At 47.3% G+C, this 22,399-nt stretch overlaps 1 protein-coding gene across 1 annotated transcript in view; it reads left to right on the top strand.

Moving 5' to 3' along the window:
• The first annotated feature begins 3,849 nt into the window (after window positions 1–3,849).
• The window catches only part of scml4 (Scm polycomb group protein like 4), a 32,820-nt gene continuing 14,270 nt past the window's right edge, over window positions 3,850–22,399 (top strand). The window contains exons 1-4 of the mRNA XM_078399870.1: window positions 3,850–4,119; window positions 5,043–5,265; window positions 16,244–16,373; window positions 21,258–21,458. Of these exons, the coding sequence (XP_078255996.1) occupies window positions 5,095–5,265; window positions 16,244–16,373; window positions 21,258–21,458 (502 nt within the window). The 5' untranslated portion in view covers window positions 3,850–4,119; window positions 5,043–5,094. The remainder of the gene's footprint in view (window positions 4,120–5,042; window positions 5,266–16,243; window positions 16,374–21,257; window positions 21,459–22,399) is intronic.

Here is a 22,399-nt window from a genome sequence, read left to right as displayed (position 1 = left end):
CCTTAATTTAATTTAGAGATACAGCGCGCAAAGAGGCCCTTCGGCCCACCGGGTCCACGCCGACCAGCAATCGCCCCATATGCTAGCACTCCCCTACACACGGGGGACAATTTACAATCTTTACCAAATCCAATTAACCTACTAACATGCACGTCTTTGGAGTGTGAGAGCAAACCTGAGCACCCGGAGAAAACCCACGCAGGTCATAGAAACATAGAAACAGAAAATAGGTGCAGGAGGAGGCCATTTGGCCCTTCGAGCCAGCACCACCATTCATTGTGATCATGGCTGATCATCCACAATCAGTAACCCGTGCCTGCCTTCTCCCCATATCCCTTGATTCCACTAGCCCCTAGAGCTCTATCTAACTCTCTTTTTAATTCATCCAGTGAATTGGCCTCCACTGCCCTCTGTGGCAGAGAATTCCACAAATTCACAACTCTCTGGGTGAAAACGTTTTTTCTCACCTCAGTTTTAAATGGCCTCCCCTTTATTCTTAGACTGTAGCCCCTGGTTCTGGTCTCCCCCAACATTGGGAACATTTTTCCTGCATCTAGCTTGTCAAGTCCTTTTATAATTTTATATGTTTCTATAAGATTCCCTCTCATTCTTCTAAATTCTTGTGAATACAAGCCCAGTCTTTCCGATCTTTCCTCATATGACAGTCCCGCCATCCCGGGGATTAACCTCGTGAACCTACGCTGCACTGCCTCAATGGCAAGGATGTCCTTCCTCAAATTAGGAGACCAAAACTGTACACAATACTCCAGATGTGGTCTCACTAGGGCCCTGTACAACTGCAGTAGGACCTCTTTACTCCTATACTCAAATCCTCTTGTTATGAAGGCCAACATGCTATTAACTTTCTTCACTGCTTGCTTTACCTGCATGTTTATTCCAGGTCACAGGGAGAATGTACAAACTCCGTACAGACAGCACCTGTAGTCAGGTTCGAACCCGGGTCTCTGGTGCTGGAAGGCAGCAACTCAACCACTGCGCCACCGTGCCGCACTGTATTATTATATTTTATATTAATATATTATTATATTATATTAATATTAACATGTCTTAAAAAGATATATAGTCTCATTTCATTATCAAACTCACACCCACCTATGTCTCTCCAGAACAGGTTCTTACATTTGGCTCTAATAATTTATTTATTACGGGCTAATTTATTGTACATGTAAAAATGTCATATGTTAATTTTTCACATTTAGTAAGAGACGCATAATAATTACTCAACCAATCTTCACTTTGATGGAACAGTGAATCTTGAAAGTTTAGCTTTACTAGTGTCATGTTTACCGAGGTAGAAGATTTGAAAAGATCATACAGTATATACTTTACATAAATACAATCAAGTCAAACTCAAGCACAATAGGTAGAGCAAAGGGGAAGATACAGAGTGCAGAATATAGTTCTCAGCATTGTAGAGCATCAGTTCCACAGACAAAGTCCAATGTCCGCAATGGGATAGAGGTGAGTCGGACAGTACCCTAGCTGACAGGGAGTGGGAGTGATCGATCGTGACCCCCAACAGAGAGATCTTCAAGACGTTTCAGCGTAGGTTTACGAGATTGATCCCTGGGATGGTGGGACTGTCATATGAGGAAAGATTGAAAAGACTAGGCTTGTATTCACTGGAGTTTAGAAGGATGAGAGGGGATCTTTTTAGATTTTTTTTTAGATTTAGAGATACAGCGCAGAAACAGGCCCTTCGGCCCACTGGGTCCGCGCCGCCCAGCGATCCCCGCACACTAACACTATCCTATACCCACTAGGGACATTTTTACATTTGCCCAGCCAATTAACCTACATACCTGTACGTCTTTGGAGTGTGGGAGGAAACCGAAGATCTCGGAGAAAACCCACGCAGGTCACGGGGAGAACGTACAACTCCGTACAGACGGCGTCCGTAGTCAGGATCGAACCTGAGTCTCCGGCGCTGCATTCGCTGTGAGGCAGCAACTCTACAGCTGCGCCACCGTGTCGCTCTTATAGAAACATATAAAATTATAAAAGGACTGGACAAACTAGATGCAGGAAAAATGTTCCCAGTGTTGGGGGAGTCCAGAACCAGGGGCCACAGTCTTAGAATAAAGGGGAGGCCATTTAAAACTGAGGTGAGAAGAAACCTTTTCACCCAGAGAGTTGTGAATTTGTGGAATTCTCTGCCACAGAGGGCAGTGGAGGCCAACTCACTGGATGGATTTAAGGGAAGAGTTAGATAGAGCTCTAGGGACTAGTGGAATCAAGGGATATGGGGAGAAGGCAGGCACGGGTATTGATTGTGGATGATCAGCCATGATCACATTGAATGGTGGTGCTGGCTCGAAGGGCTGAATGGCCTCCTCCTGCACCTATTTTCTATGTTTCTATGTTTCCGTTTCTATGTTTCAGTTTAATTAGTCGTTTATTGAAGTAGTTGTACTAAACAGGTCTTTAAATCCCCAAGAATTCAACTCTCGTCGCAGGTCTGGTAAGAACTGTACCTCACCATACTCCCTGTGTCTGTGCCCTCCCGCCTCTGCATTTCCACATGTACTCCTAATCCCGGCTCCTCCCAGTCCATTATGCCCATATATGTACTCAGCTCATGATGGCCCCCAAGTGTCCAAATATATTACTGCAAGATACAAAATAATATAATATGCTAAAACAGCCAGTACAAACACAACTGGCTCCCACACACCAATAGACAATAGACAATAGGTGCAGGAGGAGGCCCTTCGGCCCTTCGAGCCAGCACCGCCATTCAATGTGATCATGGCTGATCATTCTCAATCAGTACCCCGTTCCTGCCTTCTCCCCATACCCCCTGACTCTGCTATCCTTAAGAGCTCTATCTAGCTCTCTCTTGAATGCATTCGGAGAATTGGCCTCCACTGCCTTCTGAGGCAGAGAATTCCGCAGATTCACAACTCTCTGACTGAATTTTTTTTTCCTCATCTCCGTTCTATTGGTTTATTCTTAAACTGTGCCCCCTGGTTCTGGACTCCCCCAGCATTGGAAACATGTTTCCTGCCTCTAACGTGTCCAACCCCTTAATAATCTTATGCATTTCGATAAAATCCCCTCTCATCCTTCTAAATTCCAGTGTATACAAGCCCAGTCGCTCCAGCCTTTCAACATATGACAGTCCCGCCCTTCCAGGAATTAACCTGGGCTAGTGCACGTTCTTAATGATAGCGGAGTCAGGGGGTATGGGGAGAAGGCAGGAACGGGGTACTGATTGAGAATGATCAGCCATGATCACATTGAATGGCGGTGATGGCTCGAAGGGCTGAATGGCCTCCTCCTGCACCTATTGCCTATTGATAGTGTTAGTGTAACGTGGGGACCGCCGGTCGGCGCGGGCTCGGTGGGCTGCATGGCCTGTTTCCACGCTGCATCTCTAAACTGAAACTGAACTAGTGACAGACGGGATGCTGACTTGACATTTGCAGTGCTGTTTCCCTGGAAACAGTGGAGGTGAGCCAAATAGAGTAGCTGGAAAAAGTAGCAGTGGAGAAATGCCTGATTGGATCCCATCCTCTTTCAAGTACCATTACCAGCACCACATGCTTCAACCAGTGAGGGGTTAAAACTCAATCGTTTAGATCTCCCCAATGCTCTTCTTCCCTGAACCCCCCCCCCCCCCACACACACATTCTTCATTCCTCATTCACAGCCACCCACCTGATTTATTTCTGCGTGGTGGATTCTAAATGTGTTTTGCTTATTTATTTCAGCATTATTTGCTTTCCTCATGTTTGCCCTGTTGAGCCGACCGAGAGGAAACATCTCGTCTTCATTTTGTGAGTGTGAATTGTTTTTTGTTTTTTTTCTCTCCCCTCCCTCCCTCTCCCCATTCTGAAAGCAGAGGGTTGGTTGGTTGGTCGGTCGCTCGTTGTGGGTGATGCTGTCACTGTTGTAGCTGTGGCAAATCGAGTTTGCGCTCTGCTCTGAATGCTTTACTTTAATGAGATCTCAGCTGCTAGAAAGGCGGGCTACCACAGTTTCGGTTTTTACAACGAGGAAGGGCTTGCGGAAGATGCCAGTGTCTTGTGGCCGTACCACAACTCCGCTCCAACGTCCACGACTTCAGAGGCTCGGTGCTGTAGTCTAGTTAACAAGGTAATCCAAACTAGTGAACCACATTGCCTACATGGTCACAATTCTTGATTCAGAAATAACGATTTAACGAGCTGCAGCAGATTTTATTATGCTGTGTACAATTTAATTGCAAATGTTGTTAGCAGGCACAAGCAGTCACATTATTTGGAGATGTATTTATATCTATCTGCACATTTACATCAATGTTTGCATGTGTATGACATGGAAAATGTATCGAATATATCTCATATAGTAAGATATATATCATATATGCAGTAAAATTATATATCATACAGTCAGACTGAGAATAATATTGATGTACTTATGTGCATTGCATGTAAAATGTATCAGATTTTTATTAAATAGTAGAAGGAATAGGAAATACAATCTTTGTACAGATGTTTATTGCATATAAAATGTAAGAAATATATATAATCGTAAAAGGTATGGGAATTATGTTAATGTGGCTTATGTGTATATACATATGAAATATATATCAACTATATATCATATAGTAAAAGGGATGGGAATTACAATGATTTATGTATGTGTCTTACATATAAAATTTAACAAAGATATATGTAACACAGTAAAAGAAATGGGGATTACAATTATTGTACATTTATGTGTATATTACATATAAAACATATAATTATAAAACAACTGGTAAAAGGAATGGGGATCACATTTATTTATGTATGTGTATGTACATTAAAGGCATCAAGTATATAAACTAGTAAAATGAGTGGGGGATAACATTGATGTACATATGTACATTATATATAAAATGCATCAAATATATATAGAATTGTAAAAGGAATGGGAATCAGCGTGTTTAAAGAGTGTTGACTGCAAGAAATTTGTAGTGATTTTATTTCTGATTGTTTTACTTCCCTGTCGTTGAAAGTCTTCTTTTTATCACCTGTTTCATTTCTCTGGTGAAGTCGTTGCTTGTCCCAACGCCAGCAGCGATCCGGAGAAAGGGGGGGGGGGGAAATGCAGTCGGCAATGAAAGTGTCTTCAGAACACATTCCCGGGCGCAGAGGAAGGAAGCCGGGCAGGAAAAGGAGGCAGGAGATGCTGCAGACGGCTTTTAAACTAGCTCCAGCTAAAACCATCCTCCCGCTGAAAATACCCAAGAAGAGAGGCCCAAAACCTGGAAGCAAGGTAAATATGGTTGATACATGCTGGAGTAACTCAGCGGGACAGGCAGAATGGGTAGAGTTGCTGCCTCACAGCGCAAGAGACCCGGGTTCAATCCTAACTACGGGTGCTGTCTGTGCGGAGTTTGTACGTTCTCCCCGTGACCTGCGTGAGTTTTCTCCGAGATCTTCGGTTTCCTCCCACACTCCAAAGACATAGGAACGTAGAAAATAGGTGCAGGAGGAGGCCATTTGGCCCTTCGAGCCAGCACCACCATTCATTGTGATCATGGCTGATCATCCACAATCAGTAACCCGTGTCTGCCTTCTCCCCATATCCCTTGATTCCGCTAGCCCCTAGAGCTCTGCCTAACTCTCTTTTAAATTCATCCAGTGAATTGGCCTTCACTGCCCTCTGTGGCAGAGAATTCCACAAATTCACCACTCTCTAACGTACAGGTTTGTAGGTTAATTGGCTTCGGTAGAATTGTAAATTGTTCCTAGTGCGTGTAGGATAGTGTTAATGTGTGGGTATCGCTGGTTGGTGCGGACTCGGTGGACTGAAGAGTTTGTACGTTCTCCCCCGTGACCGCGTGGGTTTTCTCCGGGTGCACCGGTTTCCTCCCACATTCCAAAGATGTGCAGGTTTGTAGGGTTAATTGGCGTCTGTAAACTGTCCCTAGTGCGCGTAGCTTAGAATAGTGCACAGCAATCACTGGTCGGTGTGCGGACTCAGTGGGCCGAAGAGCCTATTTCCACGCTGCATCCCTGAACTAAAATAAGAAATAAAGACATAGTGTGTTTTAGTGTGGAACTGCAGAAGCTAGTTTACACGGAAGATGAACACAAAATGCTGGAGTAACTCAGCGGGACAGGCAGCATCTCTGGAAAGAAGGAATGGCTGACGTTTTGGGTTGAGACCCTTCTTCAGACTGAGAGTCAGGGGAGAGGGAGACTTAGAGATCTGGAAGGGTAAGGTGTGAAAATGAGAGATCAAAGGGGATGGTGGTCAAGGAAAGGTAGAATGGTTCATTGTTTGGCTGAGGGGAAAGTGACAGCGAAGTGTACAATCAGTAAAATTTAATCAGGAGGACAGTGAAACTGGTAGATGACTAGGGTGGGGGAGGACAGAGAGAGAGGGAAAGCAAGGGTTACTTGAAGTGAGACAATAGACAATAGGTGCAGGAGGAGGCCATTCGGCCCTTCGAGCCAGCACCGCCATTCAATGTGATCATGGCTGATCATTCTCAATCAGTACCCCGTTCCTGACTTCTCCCCATACCCCCTGACTCCGCTATCCTTAAGAGCTCTATCTAGCTCTCTCTTGAATGCATTCAGAGAATTGGCCTCCACTGCCTTCTGAGGCAGAGAATTCCACAGATTCACAACTCTCTGACTGAAAAAGTTTTTCCTCATCTCAGTTCTAAATGGCCTACCCCTTATTCTTAAACTGTGGCCCCTTGTTCTGGACTCCCCCAACATTGGGAACATGTTTCCTGCCTCTAACGTGTCCAACCCCTTAATAATCTTATACGTTTCGATAAGATCTCTTCTCATCCTTCTAAATTCCAGTGTATACAAGCCTAGTTGCTCCAGTCTTTCAACATACGACAGTCCCGCCATTCCGGGAATTAACCTAGTAAACCTACGCTGCACGTCCTCAATAGCAAGAATGTCCTTCCTCAAATTTGGAGACCAAAACTGCACACAGTACTCCAGGTGCGGTCTCACTAGGGCCCTATACAACTGCAGAAGGAACTCTTTGCTCCTATACTCAACTCCTCTTGTTATGAAGGCCAACGTTCCATTGGCTTTCTTCACGTTCCATTGGCTAACGTGTCCAACCCCTTAATAATCTTATACGTTTCGATAAGATCCCCTCTCATCCTTCTAAATTCCAGTGTATACAAGCCTAGCCGCTCCAGTCTTTCAACATATGCATTAGTTAATTTGAAATCTATGATACAGTCTTCAACAATTAGCACGCGCAGTGGTAGGGTTGCTGCCTTACAGCGCTTACAGCGCCAGAGACCCGGGTTCGATCCCGACTGCGGGTGCTGTCTGCAAGGAGTTTGTACGTTCTCCCCTGCGTGGGTTTTCTCCGAGATCTTTGGTTTCCTCCCACACTCCAAAGACGTGCAGGCACGCAGGTTAATTGGCTTGGGAAAATTGTAAATTATCCCCAGTGTGTGTACGATTGTGTTAGTGTGTGGGGATCGCTGGTCGGCGAGGACTCGATGGGACGAAGGGCCTGTTTCCGCGCTGCATCTCTAAACAAACCTAAACTTAACTAAATTGAATATTTTGCTCCTTACCAAATAATGAGAGGAGCTTATAGGAAATATAATTGGATTGAATGCTGTTACAGTGTTGTAATAATGTTTGGTTAAAATTTCAATAGGCTTACTTGCAATGCTTCAGATCCATGTGCTTCCAAACATAAACTAGATTTTCAAACACAATGTGAAATAATTAGCAACCAGTCATTTGAGTCTGCAAGAGGCAGTGGGAGCAGGTGGGGGTGGGGGGTGGGGGGATGTAGAATCATAGAGTCACAGAGTGGTACAGCCCCTTCAGCCCAACTTGCCCTCGCCAACCAACATGTCCCAGCTACACCAGTCCCACCTGCCTGCGTTTGACAATAGACAATAGGTGCAGGAGGAGGCCATTCGGCCCTTCGAGCCAGCACCGCCATTCAATGTGATCATGGCTGATCATTCTCAATCAGTACCCCGTTCCTGCCTTCTCCCCATACCCCCTGACTCCGCTATCCTTAAGAGCTCTATCCAGCTCTCTCTTGAATGCATTCAGAGAATTGGCCTCCACTGCCTTCTGAGGCAGAGAATTCCACAGATTCACAACTCTCTGAGTGAAAAAGTTTTTCCTCATCTCAGTTCTAAATGGCCTACCCCTTATTCTTAAACTGTGGCCCCTTGTTCTGGACTCCCCCAACATTGGGAACATGTTTCCTGCCTCTAACGTGTCCAACCCCTTAATAATCTTATACGTTTCGATAAGATCTCCTCTCATCCTTCTAAATTCCAGTGTATACAAGCCTAGTCGCTCCAGTCTTTCAACATATGAGAGTCCCGCCATTCCGGGAATTAACCTAGTAAACCTATGCTGCACGCCCTTTGACCTATATCCCTCCAAACCTGTCCTATCCATGTACTGTACCTGTCTAACTGTTCCTTGAATGTTGGGATAGTCCCTGCCTCAACTACCTCCTCTGGCAGCTCGTTCCATACACCCACCGCCCTTTGAGTGAAAAAGTTACCCCTCTGTTTCCTATTAAATCTTTTCCCCCTTCACCTTAAAAGAGACTATGAGGTTTGCCAGAGTTAGCAACGATTGTCAAACCCTGTTTATATTTTTTAATCTCCTTTCCGCGCGTGCATGTTAATGATCTGCCTCATTCCTGTTACTAAGGAAACGGGGTCTTTTAATTTTCATAGAAAGTCAGCCTTAACCATTCCACACTGCCTCTGCAACAAGCAACAAATAAAATATAGGCTTTCTGCACGGTACCGAGCTCACATTGCATGCTGTTGCCAGCACTAATTAAAGAAATGATCTGTTATATTATCCCCTATTTTGCCGCAGTGAAGCACAACGTTTTTTGTGGCTACATTTAAAAAATTTGTGCAGATCACTTTTTGAAATTAGATGCATATGTGTGTATGTATATATACACACACACACATATGCGTGTTTATATATATATATATATATATATATATATATATATATATATATACGAACACACACATATATATACTTACACACACACATAAATATATACATATATATATACACACATGTATGTATGTAAGTATATGTGTGTGTGTGTGTATAAATGTTTGTCTTTGCATATATATGTGCGTGCTTGTGTGTGTATTGTGTATATATTAGACACATGCGCATATATATATAATATATATATATATATATAAATATGCACGTGTCTATCTATACACAACACACACACACACACACACATATATGCACAGAAACACATTTATATGTATATATATATATATATATATATATATATATTATATATATATACATACATGAATGTGTTTCTGTGCATATGTGTGTGTGTGTTTATGTACACGCATATATATATATGGGTGCATAGATGTCCGTGTATATGTATGTATATATATATATATATATACTCGTGTACATAAACACACATATATATATATATATATGTTGTTTATAAATAGCGCAGATGGAAAATCATCTTCTGTAATAATGTTTAAACTAAAGCTAGACCATTTTTTCTCCCTTGCTTGATCTTTATATGTGTGTGTGTGTGTGTGTGTGTGTGTGTTTATATGTACACAAAACACACACACACACACACACACACACACACACACACACACACACACACACACACACACACACACACACACACACACACACACACACACACATACACACACACACACATGCACATAGATGGATATATAGATCTGTGTGTGTGTGTGTGTGTGTGTGTGTGCATCTAGATGTAATCCCTTATATTGAAAGATCAAGCAAGGGAGAAAAAATGGTCTCTCTTTAGTTTAAACATTATTACAGAAGATGATTTTCCATCTGCGCTATTTATAAACAACATATTTACATTGAATTTTCAACAAAATGCAAAAGGGGGGTATATTCCTGCAACTGTTTACTCTGTTTGAGGTTAACATTCTGGTTGTATTTACATTAAAGTGACACAGTTATTTTTTTAAGAACGGTCATAAGATTCATATCAAAGAATTTAGATTGATATATATTGTTGCTGCCCCTCTGGTTTCCAAAATGTTATACTGAACAAGAAGGAAGGGTGGCACGGTGGCGCAGCGGTAAAGCTGCTGCCAGAGACCCGGGTTCGATCCTGACTAAGGGTGATGCCTGTACGGAGTTTGTACCTTCTCCCCGTGACCTGCCTGAGCTATCTCCGAGATCTTCGGTTTCCTCCCACTCTCCAAAGACGTACAAGATTGTAGGTTAATTGGCTTGGTATAATTGTAAATTGTCCCTGAGTGTGTGTAGGATAGTGTTAGTGTGCGTGGATCGCTGGCTGGCACGGACTCGGTGGGCCGAAGGGCCTGTTTCCGCGCTGTATCTCTAAACTAAAACTGAACTAAACTGAAGGAAGGAACGTGATAGTGTTAATATAAACCTGCTTGATCAAGTATTGAACATTGAAGGTTGAAATGCTTTTGTTTGTTGTTGATAGTCAATGATTTTCCACAAATTCTGAAGAAGCAGAGTGTAATTAGCATCCACTGCACCATTAGAGGGAGGTAGTACTAATGTGGCATTAGAGCTGTCTCATAATGAAGTCTTCTTCTGCCTAGTCTGATTTAAAATGCTGCTCCAATCCTTCTGTGAAAAAGCCTGCTCATTGACTTCAAGCTAATTTTGTGCTGAAGGGATTATTTAGTCTCTCTTTGGTTTCAACCAGCATCTGCAGTTCCTTCCTACACAATTTAGTCCAGAGTTTAGTTTAGTGACACAGTGTGGAAACAGGCCCTTCGGCCCACCGAGTCCGTGCCAGCCAGCGATCCCCGCATACTAGCACTATCCTACACACACGAGGGACAATTTACAATTTAACCGAAGCCAATTAACCTACAAACCTGTACGTCTATAGGAGCAAAGAGGTCCTTCTGCAGTTGTACAGGGCCCTGGTGAGACCACACCTGGAGTATTGTGTGCAGTTTTGGTCTCCTAATTTGAGGAAGGACGTCCTTGCTATTGAGGCAGTGCAGCGTAGGTTCACGAGGTTAATCCTCGGCATGGTGGGACTGTCATATCACGAAAGATTGGGAAGACTGGGCTTGTATTCACTGGTGTTTAGAAGGATGAGAGGAGATCTTATTGAGACGTATAAAATTATGAAAGGACTCGACAAGCTAGATGCAGGAAAAATGTTCCCAATGTTGGGGGAGTCCAGAACCAGGGGCCACAGTCTAAGAATAAAGGGGAGGCCTTTAAAACTGAGGTGAGAAGAAACTTTTTCACCCAGAGAGTTGTGAATTTGTGGAATTCTCTGCCACAGAGGGCAGTGCAGGCCAATTCACTGGATGAATTTAAAAGAGAGTTAGATAGAGCTCTAGGGGCTAGCAGAATCAAGGGATATGGGGAGAAGGCAGGCACGGGTTACTGATTGTGGATGATCAGTCATGATCATAATGAATGGCGGTGCTGGCTCGAAGGGCCAAATGGCCTCCTCCTGCACCTATTTTCAACGTTTCTATGTTTCTACGTCTTTGGAATGTGGGAGGAAACTGGAGGACCGGAGAAAACCCCCGCAGGTTACAGGGAGAATGAACAAACTCCGTACAGACAGCACCCGTAGTCAGGATCGAACGTGGGTCTCTGGCACTGTGAGGCAGCAACTCTACCGCTGCACCACCGTGCTGCCCTAGAACTGAAGTAATTTTGTGTTGTTTAATCTGGACGTGTTTTGTGATATTAACCAGCGCACAAGGATGCATACATATGTGTACAATTTGTGTATATTTAAAATGCTCCTCCAATCAATGGGCTAATTTAAATGTCCTTACATGCACAACTTTAATAAGAAATCAAAGTATTTCAATAGAAAAGAGTGTTTTATTTTAAGTCTAGTCTAGATTAGTTTAGTGATACAGTGCGGAAACAGGCCCTTCGGCCGACCGAGTCTGTACCGATTAGCGATCCCCACACACTAACACTGTTCTACACACACTGGGGACAATTTACAAGTATACCAAGCCAATTAACCTACAAACCTGTACGTCTTTAGAGTGTGGGAGGAAACCGAAGCACTTGGAGAAAACACGCTGTCACGGGGAGAACGTATAATTCTGAGCATAATCCGGAAGATGCAGGATCATTTAATTCCAAAAAGGAAGAAAGATTCTAAGGGGAGTAGGAGGCAACTGTGGGAAGTTAGGGATGGAATAAAACTAAAAGAAAAGGTGTATAACACAGCAAAGAGTAGCCGGAAGCCAGAGGATTGGGAAACTTTCATAGGACAACAGAAGGTAACAAAACGGGCAATACGAGCTGAAAAGACGAAGTACGAGGGGAAGCTGGCCAAGAATATAAGGAAGGACAGTAAAAGCTTCTTTAGATATGTTAAGAGAAAAAGAGTAGCAAAGTCAAATGTGGGTCCCTTGAAGGCAGACACGGGTGGAATTATTTTGGGTAACAAGGAAATGGCAGAAGAGCTAAACAGGTACTTCGGATCTGTCTTCACTAAGGAAGACACAAACAATCTCCCAGATGTACTAGAGGACAGAGGATCTAGGGGGGTAGAGGAACTGAAAGAAATTTTCATTAGGCGAGAAATAGTATTGGGTAGACTGATGGGACTGAAATCATGCTTGACTAATCTTCTGGAATTTTTTGAGGATGTGACAAGTAAAATGTTTGAAGGGGAGCCAGTAGATGTAGTGTATCTAGACTTCCAGAAAGCATTTGATAAAGTCCCGCACGGGAGATTGGTGACCAAAATTAGAGCATATGGTATTGGGGGTAGGGTGTTGACATGGATAGAAAATTGGTTGGCAGGCAGGAAGCAAAGAGTAGGAATAAACGGGTCCTTTTCAGAATGGCAGGCAGTGGCAAGTGGAGTGCCGCAAGGCTCAGTGTTGGGGCCGCAACTGTTTACCATATATATTAATGATTTGGAAGAGGGAATTAGAAGCAACCACTAGCAAGTTTGCGGATGACACAAAGCTGGGTGGCAGTGTGAACTGGGAAGAGGGTGTTAGGAGGTTGCAGGGTAACCTGGACAGGTTGAGTGAGTGGGCAGATGTGTGGCAGATGCAGTATAATATAGATAAATGTGAGGTTATCCACTTTGGCGGCAGAAACAAGGAGGCAGATTATTATCTCAATGGAGTTAGGTTAGGTAAGGGGGAGGTGCAGCGAGACCTGGGTGTCCTTGTACACCAGTCACTGAAAGTTGGTGTGCAGGTACAGCAGGCAGTGAAGAAAGCTAATGGAATGTTGGCCTTCAGAACAAGAGGATTTCAGTATAGGAGTAAAGAGGTTCTTCTGCAGTTGTATAGGGCCCTGGTAAGACCATATCTGGAGTAGTGTGTACAGTTTTGGTCTCCTAATTTGAGGAAGGACATCCTTGTAATTGAGGCAGTGCAGCAGAGATTGATCCCTGGGAAGGCGGGACTGTCATATGAGGAAAGATTGAAAAGACTAGGCTTGTATTCACTGGAGTTTAGAAGGATGAGAGGGGATCTTATAGAAACATATAAAATTATAAAAGGACAAGCCAGATGCAGGAAAAATGTTCCCAATGTTGGGGGAGTCCAGAACCAGGGGCCACAGTCTTAGAATAAAGGGGAGGCCATTTAAAACTGAGGTGAGAAAAAACTTTTTTCACCCAGAGAGTTGTGAATTTGTGGAATTCTCTGCCACAGAGGGCAGTGGAAGCCAAATCACTGGATGGATTTAAGAGAGAATTAGATAGAGCTCTAGGGGCTAGCGGAATCAAGGGATATGGGGAGAAGGCAGGCACGGGGTATAGATTGTGGACGATCAGCCATGATCGCAATGAATGGCGGTGCTGGCTCGAAGGGCCGAATGGCCTCCTCCTGCACCTATTTTCTATGTTTCTATGTTTCTATGTTAACTAAGCTAAATTAAGAAATTTAAACATTGTGTGTAGGAAGGAACTACAGATGCTGCTTCACACCGAAGGCAGACACAAAATGCTGGAGTAACTCAGCGGGTCAGGCAGCAGCTCTGGAGAAAAGGAATAGTGACATTTCGGGTCGAGACCCTTCTTCAGGCTAAGACGTCTGAAGAGTGGAATCAACCTGAAACATCACCCGTTCCTGTCCGAGTTACTCCAGCATTTTGTGTCCATCTATGTCTAATATCGTATGCAGTTGATATCATTATTAAACGACAAAAGGTTCAACATTTAACCACAAACAACCCAGAGAGGGCAAAGACAAAAGAAATGCCCCAGAATCTCTAGTGCAATCACGGCAGTGTGTAGCTCAGTTTATTTTATTGTCACGTGTACCGAGCGAGGTACAGTGAACAGCTTCTGTTACGTGCTAACCAGTCAGAAGAAAGACTGTACACGATTACAATTGAGCCATTTACAGTGTACACATACATGATACCAGGAATAACGTTTAGTGCTAGTCCAGTAAAGATAGACAGAGAGAGTTTGATTGGTAGCTCAGGGTAGTAGTTTGGAGTTTAGTTGGAGGTTGTGGTGCCTGTTAGGAATAAGCTGCTCCTGAATTTGGACGTGGAGAAAGAAGGAGAGAGACAAAGGGGGTGATAGAGCGGGAGAAAGGTAGAGAGATAGATGGGGGAGAGATAGAGGGGGGGAGAGATAGAGGGGGGGGGAGAGACAGAGGGGGGGGAGAGACAGAGGGGGGGAGAGAGACAGAGGGGGGGAGAGAGACAGAGGGGGTGGAGAGAGACAGAGGGGGGAGAGAGACAGAGGGGGGGGGGAGAGAGACAGGGGGGGGGAGAGAGACAGAGGGGGGGAGAGAGACAGAGGGGGGGAGAGAGACAGAGGGGGGGAGAGAGACAGAGGGGGGAGAGAGACAGAGGGGGGGAGAGAGACAGAGGGGGGGAGAGAGACAGAGGGGGGAGAGAGACAGAGGGGGGGAGAGACAGAGGGGGGGAGAGAGACAGAGGGGGGGGAGAGACAGAGGGGGGGAGAGAGACAGAGGGGGGGAGAGAGACAGAGGGGGGGAGAGAGACAGAGGGGGGAGAGAGACAGAGGGGGGAGAGAGACAGAGGGGGGGAGAGAGACAGAGGGGGAGAGAGACAGAGGGGGAGAGAGACAGAGGGGGGGAGAGATAGAGGGGGGAGAGACAGAGGGGGGAGAGAGACAGAGGGGGGGAGAGACAGAGGGGGGAGAGAGACAGAGGGGGGGGAGGAGAGAGACAGAGGGGGGAGAGAGACAGGGGGAGAGAGACAGGGGGGGGGAGAGAGACAGAGGGGGGGAGAGAGACAAGGGGGGGAGACCGACAGAGGGGGGGAGAGAGACAGAGGGGGGAGAGAGACAGAGGGGGAGAGAGACAGAGGGGGAGAGAGACAGGGAGGGAGAGAGACAGAGGGGGGGGGAGAGAGACAGAGGGGGGGAGAGAGACAGAGGGGGGGGGGGGGAGAGACAGAGGGGGGAGAGGCAGAGGGGGGGGGGAGAGAGACAGAGGGGGGAGAGAGACAGAGGGGGGGAGAGAGACAGAGGGGGGGGAGAGACAGAGGGGGGGGAGAGACAGAGGGGGGGGGAGAGAGACAGAGGGGGGGGGGGGAGAGAGACAGAGGGGGGGAGAGACAGAGGGGGGGGAGAGAGACAGAGGGGGGGGAGAGAGACAGAGGGGGGAGAGAGACAGAGGGGGGGGGAGAGAGACAGAGGGGGGAGAGAGACAGAGGGGGGAGAGAGACAGAGGGGGGGGAGAGACAGAGGGGGAGAGACAGAGGGGGGGAGAGACAGAGGGGGGGAGAGAGACAGAGGGGGGGGAGAGAGACAGAGGGGGAGAGACAGAGGGGGGGAGAGACAGAGGGGGGGGGAGAGAGACAGAGGGGGGGGGGAGAGAGACAGAGGGGGAGAGAGTCAGAGGGGGAGAGAGACAGAGGGGGGGGGGGGAGAGAGACAGAGGGGAGGGAGAGAGACAGAGGGGGAGAGATAGAGGGGGGAGATAGACAGAGGGGGGAGAGAGACAGAGGGGGAGAGACAGAGGGGGGGAGAGACAGAGGGGGGGAGAGACAGGGAGGGGAGAGACAGAGGGGGGAAGAGACAGGGAGGGGAGAGACAGAGGGGGGGAGGCAGTGAGAGCACTAGTGTTGCTGAAGATGTCAAGCTCCCTCTAGTCTGTGTAATTGCAAGATCTTTCGGTTAAATGGTCTGCTCCTCCACCAGTAAGTGCTGCCGTGGATATGGTAACTGCAGGCACAGAGTGATGGGGATACTGTGTTGAAACATTTTTCCGGTCATTTGCAATTCTTTCTTGTTGTGGCAGAGGAAGTCCCGGCTTCCACCAAGCCCTCCGCCAGTCTCGCCCACCTTAAGCACTCCAGAGCCTGACACCAGTACAGTACCTCAAGATGCAGCGAATGTCCCCACATCAGCAATCTCACAAGCACTGACAGGTAGGAGGACAAATCACTCTGACCTCTTGGGTAGGGGGTTGCCAACTTGCTCACTCCCGAATACGGGACAAGGTGACGTCACCACCCCGCGCCCCCACCTGACCTCACCCAGCCAGCGGCCACGTGCTCCCGCTCCACCAATGGCGGCCGGCCGCCCGGGCCGGGAGGCGTGTTGCTAGGCAACCCCCGTCAGGCGGCGCCTGGGCCTACACTGGCCGCTACACAACCCACCACCCGGCCCGGGCGGCCGCCGTTGGTGGAGCGGGAGCACGTGGCCGCTGGCTGGGTGAGGTCACGTGGGGGGCGGTGACGTCACCCTTTGTCCCTTATTTGGGAGCGAGGAAGTTGGCAACCCTACTAGTACGGGACAAGGGCGGTCCCCTACGGGACGAACTAATTTAGTCCAAACTACGGGATGTCCCGGCTAATACGGGACAGTTGGCAACCCTACTCCTGGGCAACCAACGACAGGACTGGTTTCAGAATAAACCTCCCTTCATTAGTTGGGTGATCAAGGCGTACAGCTAGCAGAATGGTGGCGCAGCAGTAGAGTTGCTGCCTCACGGCGCCAGAGACCCGGGTTCCATCCCGACTGCGGGTGCTGTCTGTACGGAGTTCGTACGTTCTCCCCGTGACCTGCGTGGGTTTTCTCCGGGATCTCCGGTTTCCTCCCACACTCCAAAGACGTTTGTAAGTTAATTGGCTTGGTATAAATGTGAAATTGTCCCTAGTGTGTGTTGCATAGTGTTAGTGTGCGGGGATCCACTGGTCAGTACGGACTCGGTGGGCCGAAGGGCCTGTTTCCAGGCTGCATCTTTCAACTAAAGTGAACTAGCATTTATTTCGAGAGGGCTAGAATATATAGAATTAGAAGCTGAGGCTTCATAAAGCACTGGTTCAGACTGCATTTAGAATATCGTGAGCCGGTTTGGGCCCCATATCTGAGGAAGGTTTGCATGTTAATTGGCTTGGTAAATGTAAAAAATTGTCCCTAGTGGGTGTAGGATAGTGTTAATGTGCGGGGATCGCTGGGCGGCGCGGACACGGTGGGCCGAAAGGGGCCTGTTTCCGCGCTGTATCTCTAAACTAAACAAAACTAAACAGGCAGGTGGGACTAGTGTGTGGATGGGGCATGTTGGTCGGTGTGGGCAAGAGCCTGTTTCCATGTTGCACGGCTATGGCTCTATGACTACGAGTAGGTCTACTCTAGCATCCTTGCGAAGGTGCTTTCTTGCACTCTGAGCACAGCTGGGCTTAGATTGCTTGATGGCAAGGATGTGGGGGTAACGATACAAGCACCACAGCATGTTGAATCTCCTCAAACAGCAGCTGCAGCGTACTTTGCTGAACCACACTGATGGTATCAACAGTGGCAGGCATTAGGTGTAACACAAAACCAGAAAACATTTCAGATTAGTTTTAAATCCTCTTCAAAAACAGTGGCGCAGCGGCAGAGTTGCTGCCTGACAGGGTTCCGTCTGTGTGGAGTTTGTACGTTCTCCCCGTGAGTTGCTGCCTGACAGCGCCAGAGACCCGGGTTCAATCCTGGCCTTGGTCTGTGTGGAGTTTGTACGTTCTCCCCGTGAGTTGCTGCTTGACAGCGCCAGAGACCCGGGTTCAATCCTGGCCTTGGTCTGTGTGGAGTTTGTACGTTCTCCCCGTGAGTTGCTGCCTGACAGCGCCAGAGACCCGGGTTCAATCCTGGCCTTGGTCTGTGTGGAGTTTCTACGTTCTCCCCGTGAGTTGCTGCTTGACAGCGCCAGAGACCCGGGTTCAATCCTGGCCTTGGTCTGTGTGGAGTTTGTACCTTCTCCCCGTGAGTTGCTGCCTCGCAGCGCCAGAGACCCGGGTTCAATCCTGACCTTGGGCGCTGTCTGTACGGAGTTTGTACGTTCTCCCCGTGACCTGCGTGGGTTTTCTCCGGGTGCTCCGGTTTCCTGCCACATCTCAAAGACATGGAAGGTTAATTGGCTTCTGTAAATTGCCCCTAGTGTGCAGGGGGTGGATGAGAAAGTGGGATGGCATTAACTGCTGGGTGTATGGAACGAGCTGCCGGAGGAGGTAGTCGAGGCAGGTAGTATCGCAATGTTTGAGGGACATTTGGACAGGTACATGGACAGGACAGGTTTAGAGGGATGTGGGCCAAACACAGGCAGGTGGACATGTTGGACGGTGTGGGCAACATGGACCAAAGGACCTGTTTCCACGCAATAAGACTCTATGACTCTTTGACTCTGGTGTGAACAGGTTGATAGTTTAGGTTAATTTCATGTGTACCGAGGTGCAATGAAAAGCTTTTTGTTACGTGCTATCCAGTCAACGAAAAGACTATAGACAATAGACAATAGGTGCAGGAGTAGGCCATTCAGCCCTTCGAGCCAGCACCGCCATTCAATGCGATCATGGCTGATCACTCTCAATCAGTACCCCGTTCCTGCCTTCTCCCCATACCCCCTCACTCCGCTATCCTTAAGAGCTCTATCCAGCTCTCTCTTGAAAGCATCCAAAGAACTGGCCTCCACTGCCTTCTGAGGCAGAGAATTCCACAGATTCACAACTCTCTGACTGAAAAAGTTCTTCCTCATCTCCGTTCTAAATGGCCTACCCCTTATTCTTAAACTGTGGCCCCTTGTTCTGGACTCCCCCAACATTGGGAACATGTTTCCTGCCTCTAATGTGTCCAATCCCCTAATTATCTTATAAGTTTCAGTAAGATCCCCCCTCATCCTTCTGTACATGATAACAATCAGGCGGTCCACAGTGTACAGATACAGGGTAAAGGTTGCTGTCCCCCATGCATTAACACAACCCTACACACACAAGGGACAATTTTACATTCATACCAAGCCAATTAGCACACAAACCTGTACGCCTTTGGAGTGTGGGAGGAAATTGAAGATCTCGGAGAAAACCCACGCAGGTCACGGGGAGAACGTACAAACTCCGTACAGGCGGCGCCCGTAGTCAGGATCGAACCTGGGTCTCTGGCGCTGTGAGGCAATAACTCTACCGCTGCACCACCGTGCCGTACAAGTACGGAGTTTGTATGTTCTTCCCGTGACCTGCACTGATTTTCTCCGGATGCTCCGGTTTCCTCCCAGATTCCAAAGACGTGCGGGTTTGTAGGTTAATTGGCTCCTGTAGATTGTCCTGAGTGTGTAGGGAGTGGATGTGAAAGTGGGATAACATGGAACTAGTGTGAATGGCTTCAACTCCCTCTCCCACTCCCAGTCTGACCTTTTTGTCATGGGCCTCCTCCAGTGCCATAGTGAGGCCCACCGCAAATTGGAGGAACAGCACCTCATATTTCGCCTGGGCAGTTTGCAGCCCAGCGGTATGAACATTGACTTCTCCAACTTTAGATAGTTCCTCTGTCCCTCTCTTCCCCTCCCCCTTCTCAGATCTCCCTCTATCTTCCTGTCTCCACCTATATCCTTCCTTTGTCCCGCCCCCCCTGACATCAGTCTGAAGAAGGGTCTCGACCCGAAACGTCACCCATTCCTTCTCTCCCGAGATGCTGCCTGACCTGCTGAGTTACTCCAGCATTTTGTGAACTAGTTCGGACGGGTGATGATTTAGATTATCGTCACAGTGTTGTTGACTTTCCTGACATCTTATTCCATTGGACATGCTCTTTCATTTTGCCCGATTTCCCTTCTTACCCCTCGACATTTTCATTTGGTGTCGTTTAAGCTCTCATGGTTAGAGCCTTACAGCACATTGACATTATGATATAGTTGCACACATCGTCAGCAAAACCTCTTTCAACCCAATCAGTTTCTGCTCACCAAAGTAAATAAACCGTTTACATGCGTTAAACACCAAGCGCTGGAATATCTCAACAGTTCAGGCAACATCTGTGGAAAGGTAATAGCTGGGACAGAAGGCGGACACAAAATTCTGGAGTAACTCAGCGGTTCAGGCAGAGAAGGAATGGGTGACGTTATGGGTCGAGACCCTTCTTCAGACTGGGTCTGAAGCAGTCTGTAAAGGGGTCTCGACCCGTTCCTTCTCTCCAGAGATGCTGTCTGCCCCAGTGAGTTACTCCAGCTTTGTGCCTATCTTCGGAGTGAAGCAGCATTTGTAGTTTCTTCCAACACATCACAGTTGAGATACTTCTTCAGACACCTATTTACAAGATTTAGAGCTTCATAGAAACATAGAAAATAGGTGCAGGAGTAGGCCATTCGGCCCTTCGAGCCAGCACCGCCATTCAATGTAATCATGGCTGATCATCCATAATCAGTACCCCGTTCCTGCCTTCGCCCCATATCCCTTGATTCCGCTAGCCCTAAGAGCTCTATCTAACTCTCATTTGAATGCATCCAGTGAATTGGCCTCCGCTGCATTCCGAGGCAGAGAATTCCTCAAATTCACAACTTTCAAGGGTGAAAAAGTTTTTCCTCGTCTCAGTTCTAAATGGCCTTCCCCTTCTTCTTAGACTGTGGCCCCTTCAGACTGAAGAAGGGTCTCGACCCGAAACGTTACCCATTCCTTCTCTCCTGAGATGCCGCCTGGCCTGCTGAGTTACTCCAGCATTTTGTGACATAGTTCTATGTCATCTCACTTTCTCATCTACCCCTTACACACTGAGGGCAACTTACCGAAGCCAACGAACCTGCAAACTCGCAGGTCTTTGGAGTGTGGGAGGAAACCGGAGCACCCGGAGGAAACCCACGCGGTCGCAGGGAAACGTGCAAATTCTGCAACCCTGACCGCAGACGAGGCAGGGATCGAAGCAGAGTCTCTGGCGCCGTGAGGCAGCAACGCTACCACTGTGTAGTCCTAAACGTTAAGGTTGATTGTATGACAGGGCCGCTACTTGCATCGCGGTCAAACCCGTGGCGTGTGCCTCGCATGTCTGAACTCCGTGTTTTTTTGCAGTTTGCATATATGTCAACAAACACGCCTGCCCTGGTCTACACCTGGACAAGAAGAAACTGCAGCAGCTTCCAGACCACTTTGGTCCGGCCAGAGCCTCCATGGTCCTTCAGCAGGCCGTCCAAGCCTGCATCGACTGCGCCTACCAGCAGAGGGCAGTCTTCTCCTGCCTGAAGCCAGGACATGGTGGTGAACTCATCTCAGGTATGTGGCCCAACACGCTCCACCTTGCATTCGGTATCATACAATGCTGGAGTAACTCAGCGGGTCAGGCAGCATCTCAGGAGAGAAGAAATGGGTGACGTTTCGGGTTGAGACCCTTCTTCAGACTGATGTCAGGGGGGAGGGGCAATGAAAGCATATAGGTGGAGACAGGAAGACAGTGGGAGATCTGGGAAGGGGAGGGGAAGAGAGATACAGAGGAATTATCTAAAGTTAGAGAAGTCAATGTCAACTCCCCCTCCCACTCCCAGTCTGACCTTTCTGTCATGGGCCTCCTCCAGTGCCATAGTGAGGCCCACCGCAAATTGGAGGAACAGCACCTCATATTTCGCCTGGGCAGCTTGCAGCCCAGCGGTATGAACATTGACTTCTCCAACTTTAGATAGTTCCTCTGTCCCTCTCTTCCCCTCCCCCTTCCTAGTTCTCCCACTGTCGGGTCATGACCCCTCTTCCTAACCCTAAACTAAACTAAACTAAACTAAACTAAACTCAGTTCACGTGACAATAAACTAAACTCAACTAAACTATCTCGGTACACGTGACAATACTAAACTAAACTAAACTAAACTAAAACTCTCTGTCTTTTTTGGAGTTGTGAATCCTCTTTGAGGAACAGTTCTATTGTGACCCCATGCTTACATCTCCATCTAGTGGCCATGTACGGGACCAATCTCAGACAAGATCCACATGGACCAGTGATAACATCTTCATCCACGAGTTTTACTCGAGGCCCAATAACAATAATTTGCTTATTGAAAACGTTTCCCAGCGTGCCGCTCCGATGACCACAGATATATTCGGCTTTGTTTCTGTTTACACTCAGTTTTACACTCAGCTTAGTTTATTGAAAAGGTTTTGTTGCGTGCTAATCCAAGATGGCGTCCAAACCAGGTGACCCTTTGTGTGCTGGTCACAGAAGAGAA

Source organism: Rhinoraja longicauda, chromosome 5 (genome assembly GCF_053455715.1).
Source record: "Rhinoraja longicauda isolate Sanriku21f chromosome 5, sRhiLon1.1, whole genome shotgun sequence".
Lineage (NCBI taxonomy): Eukaryota > Metazoa > Chordata > Chondrichthyes > Rajiformes > Arhynchobatidae > Rhinoraja > Rhinoraja longicauda.
The sequence above is the reverse complement of the archived record's forward strand: the minus strand, read 5'-3'. Positions and strand labels throughout refer to the sequence as shown.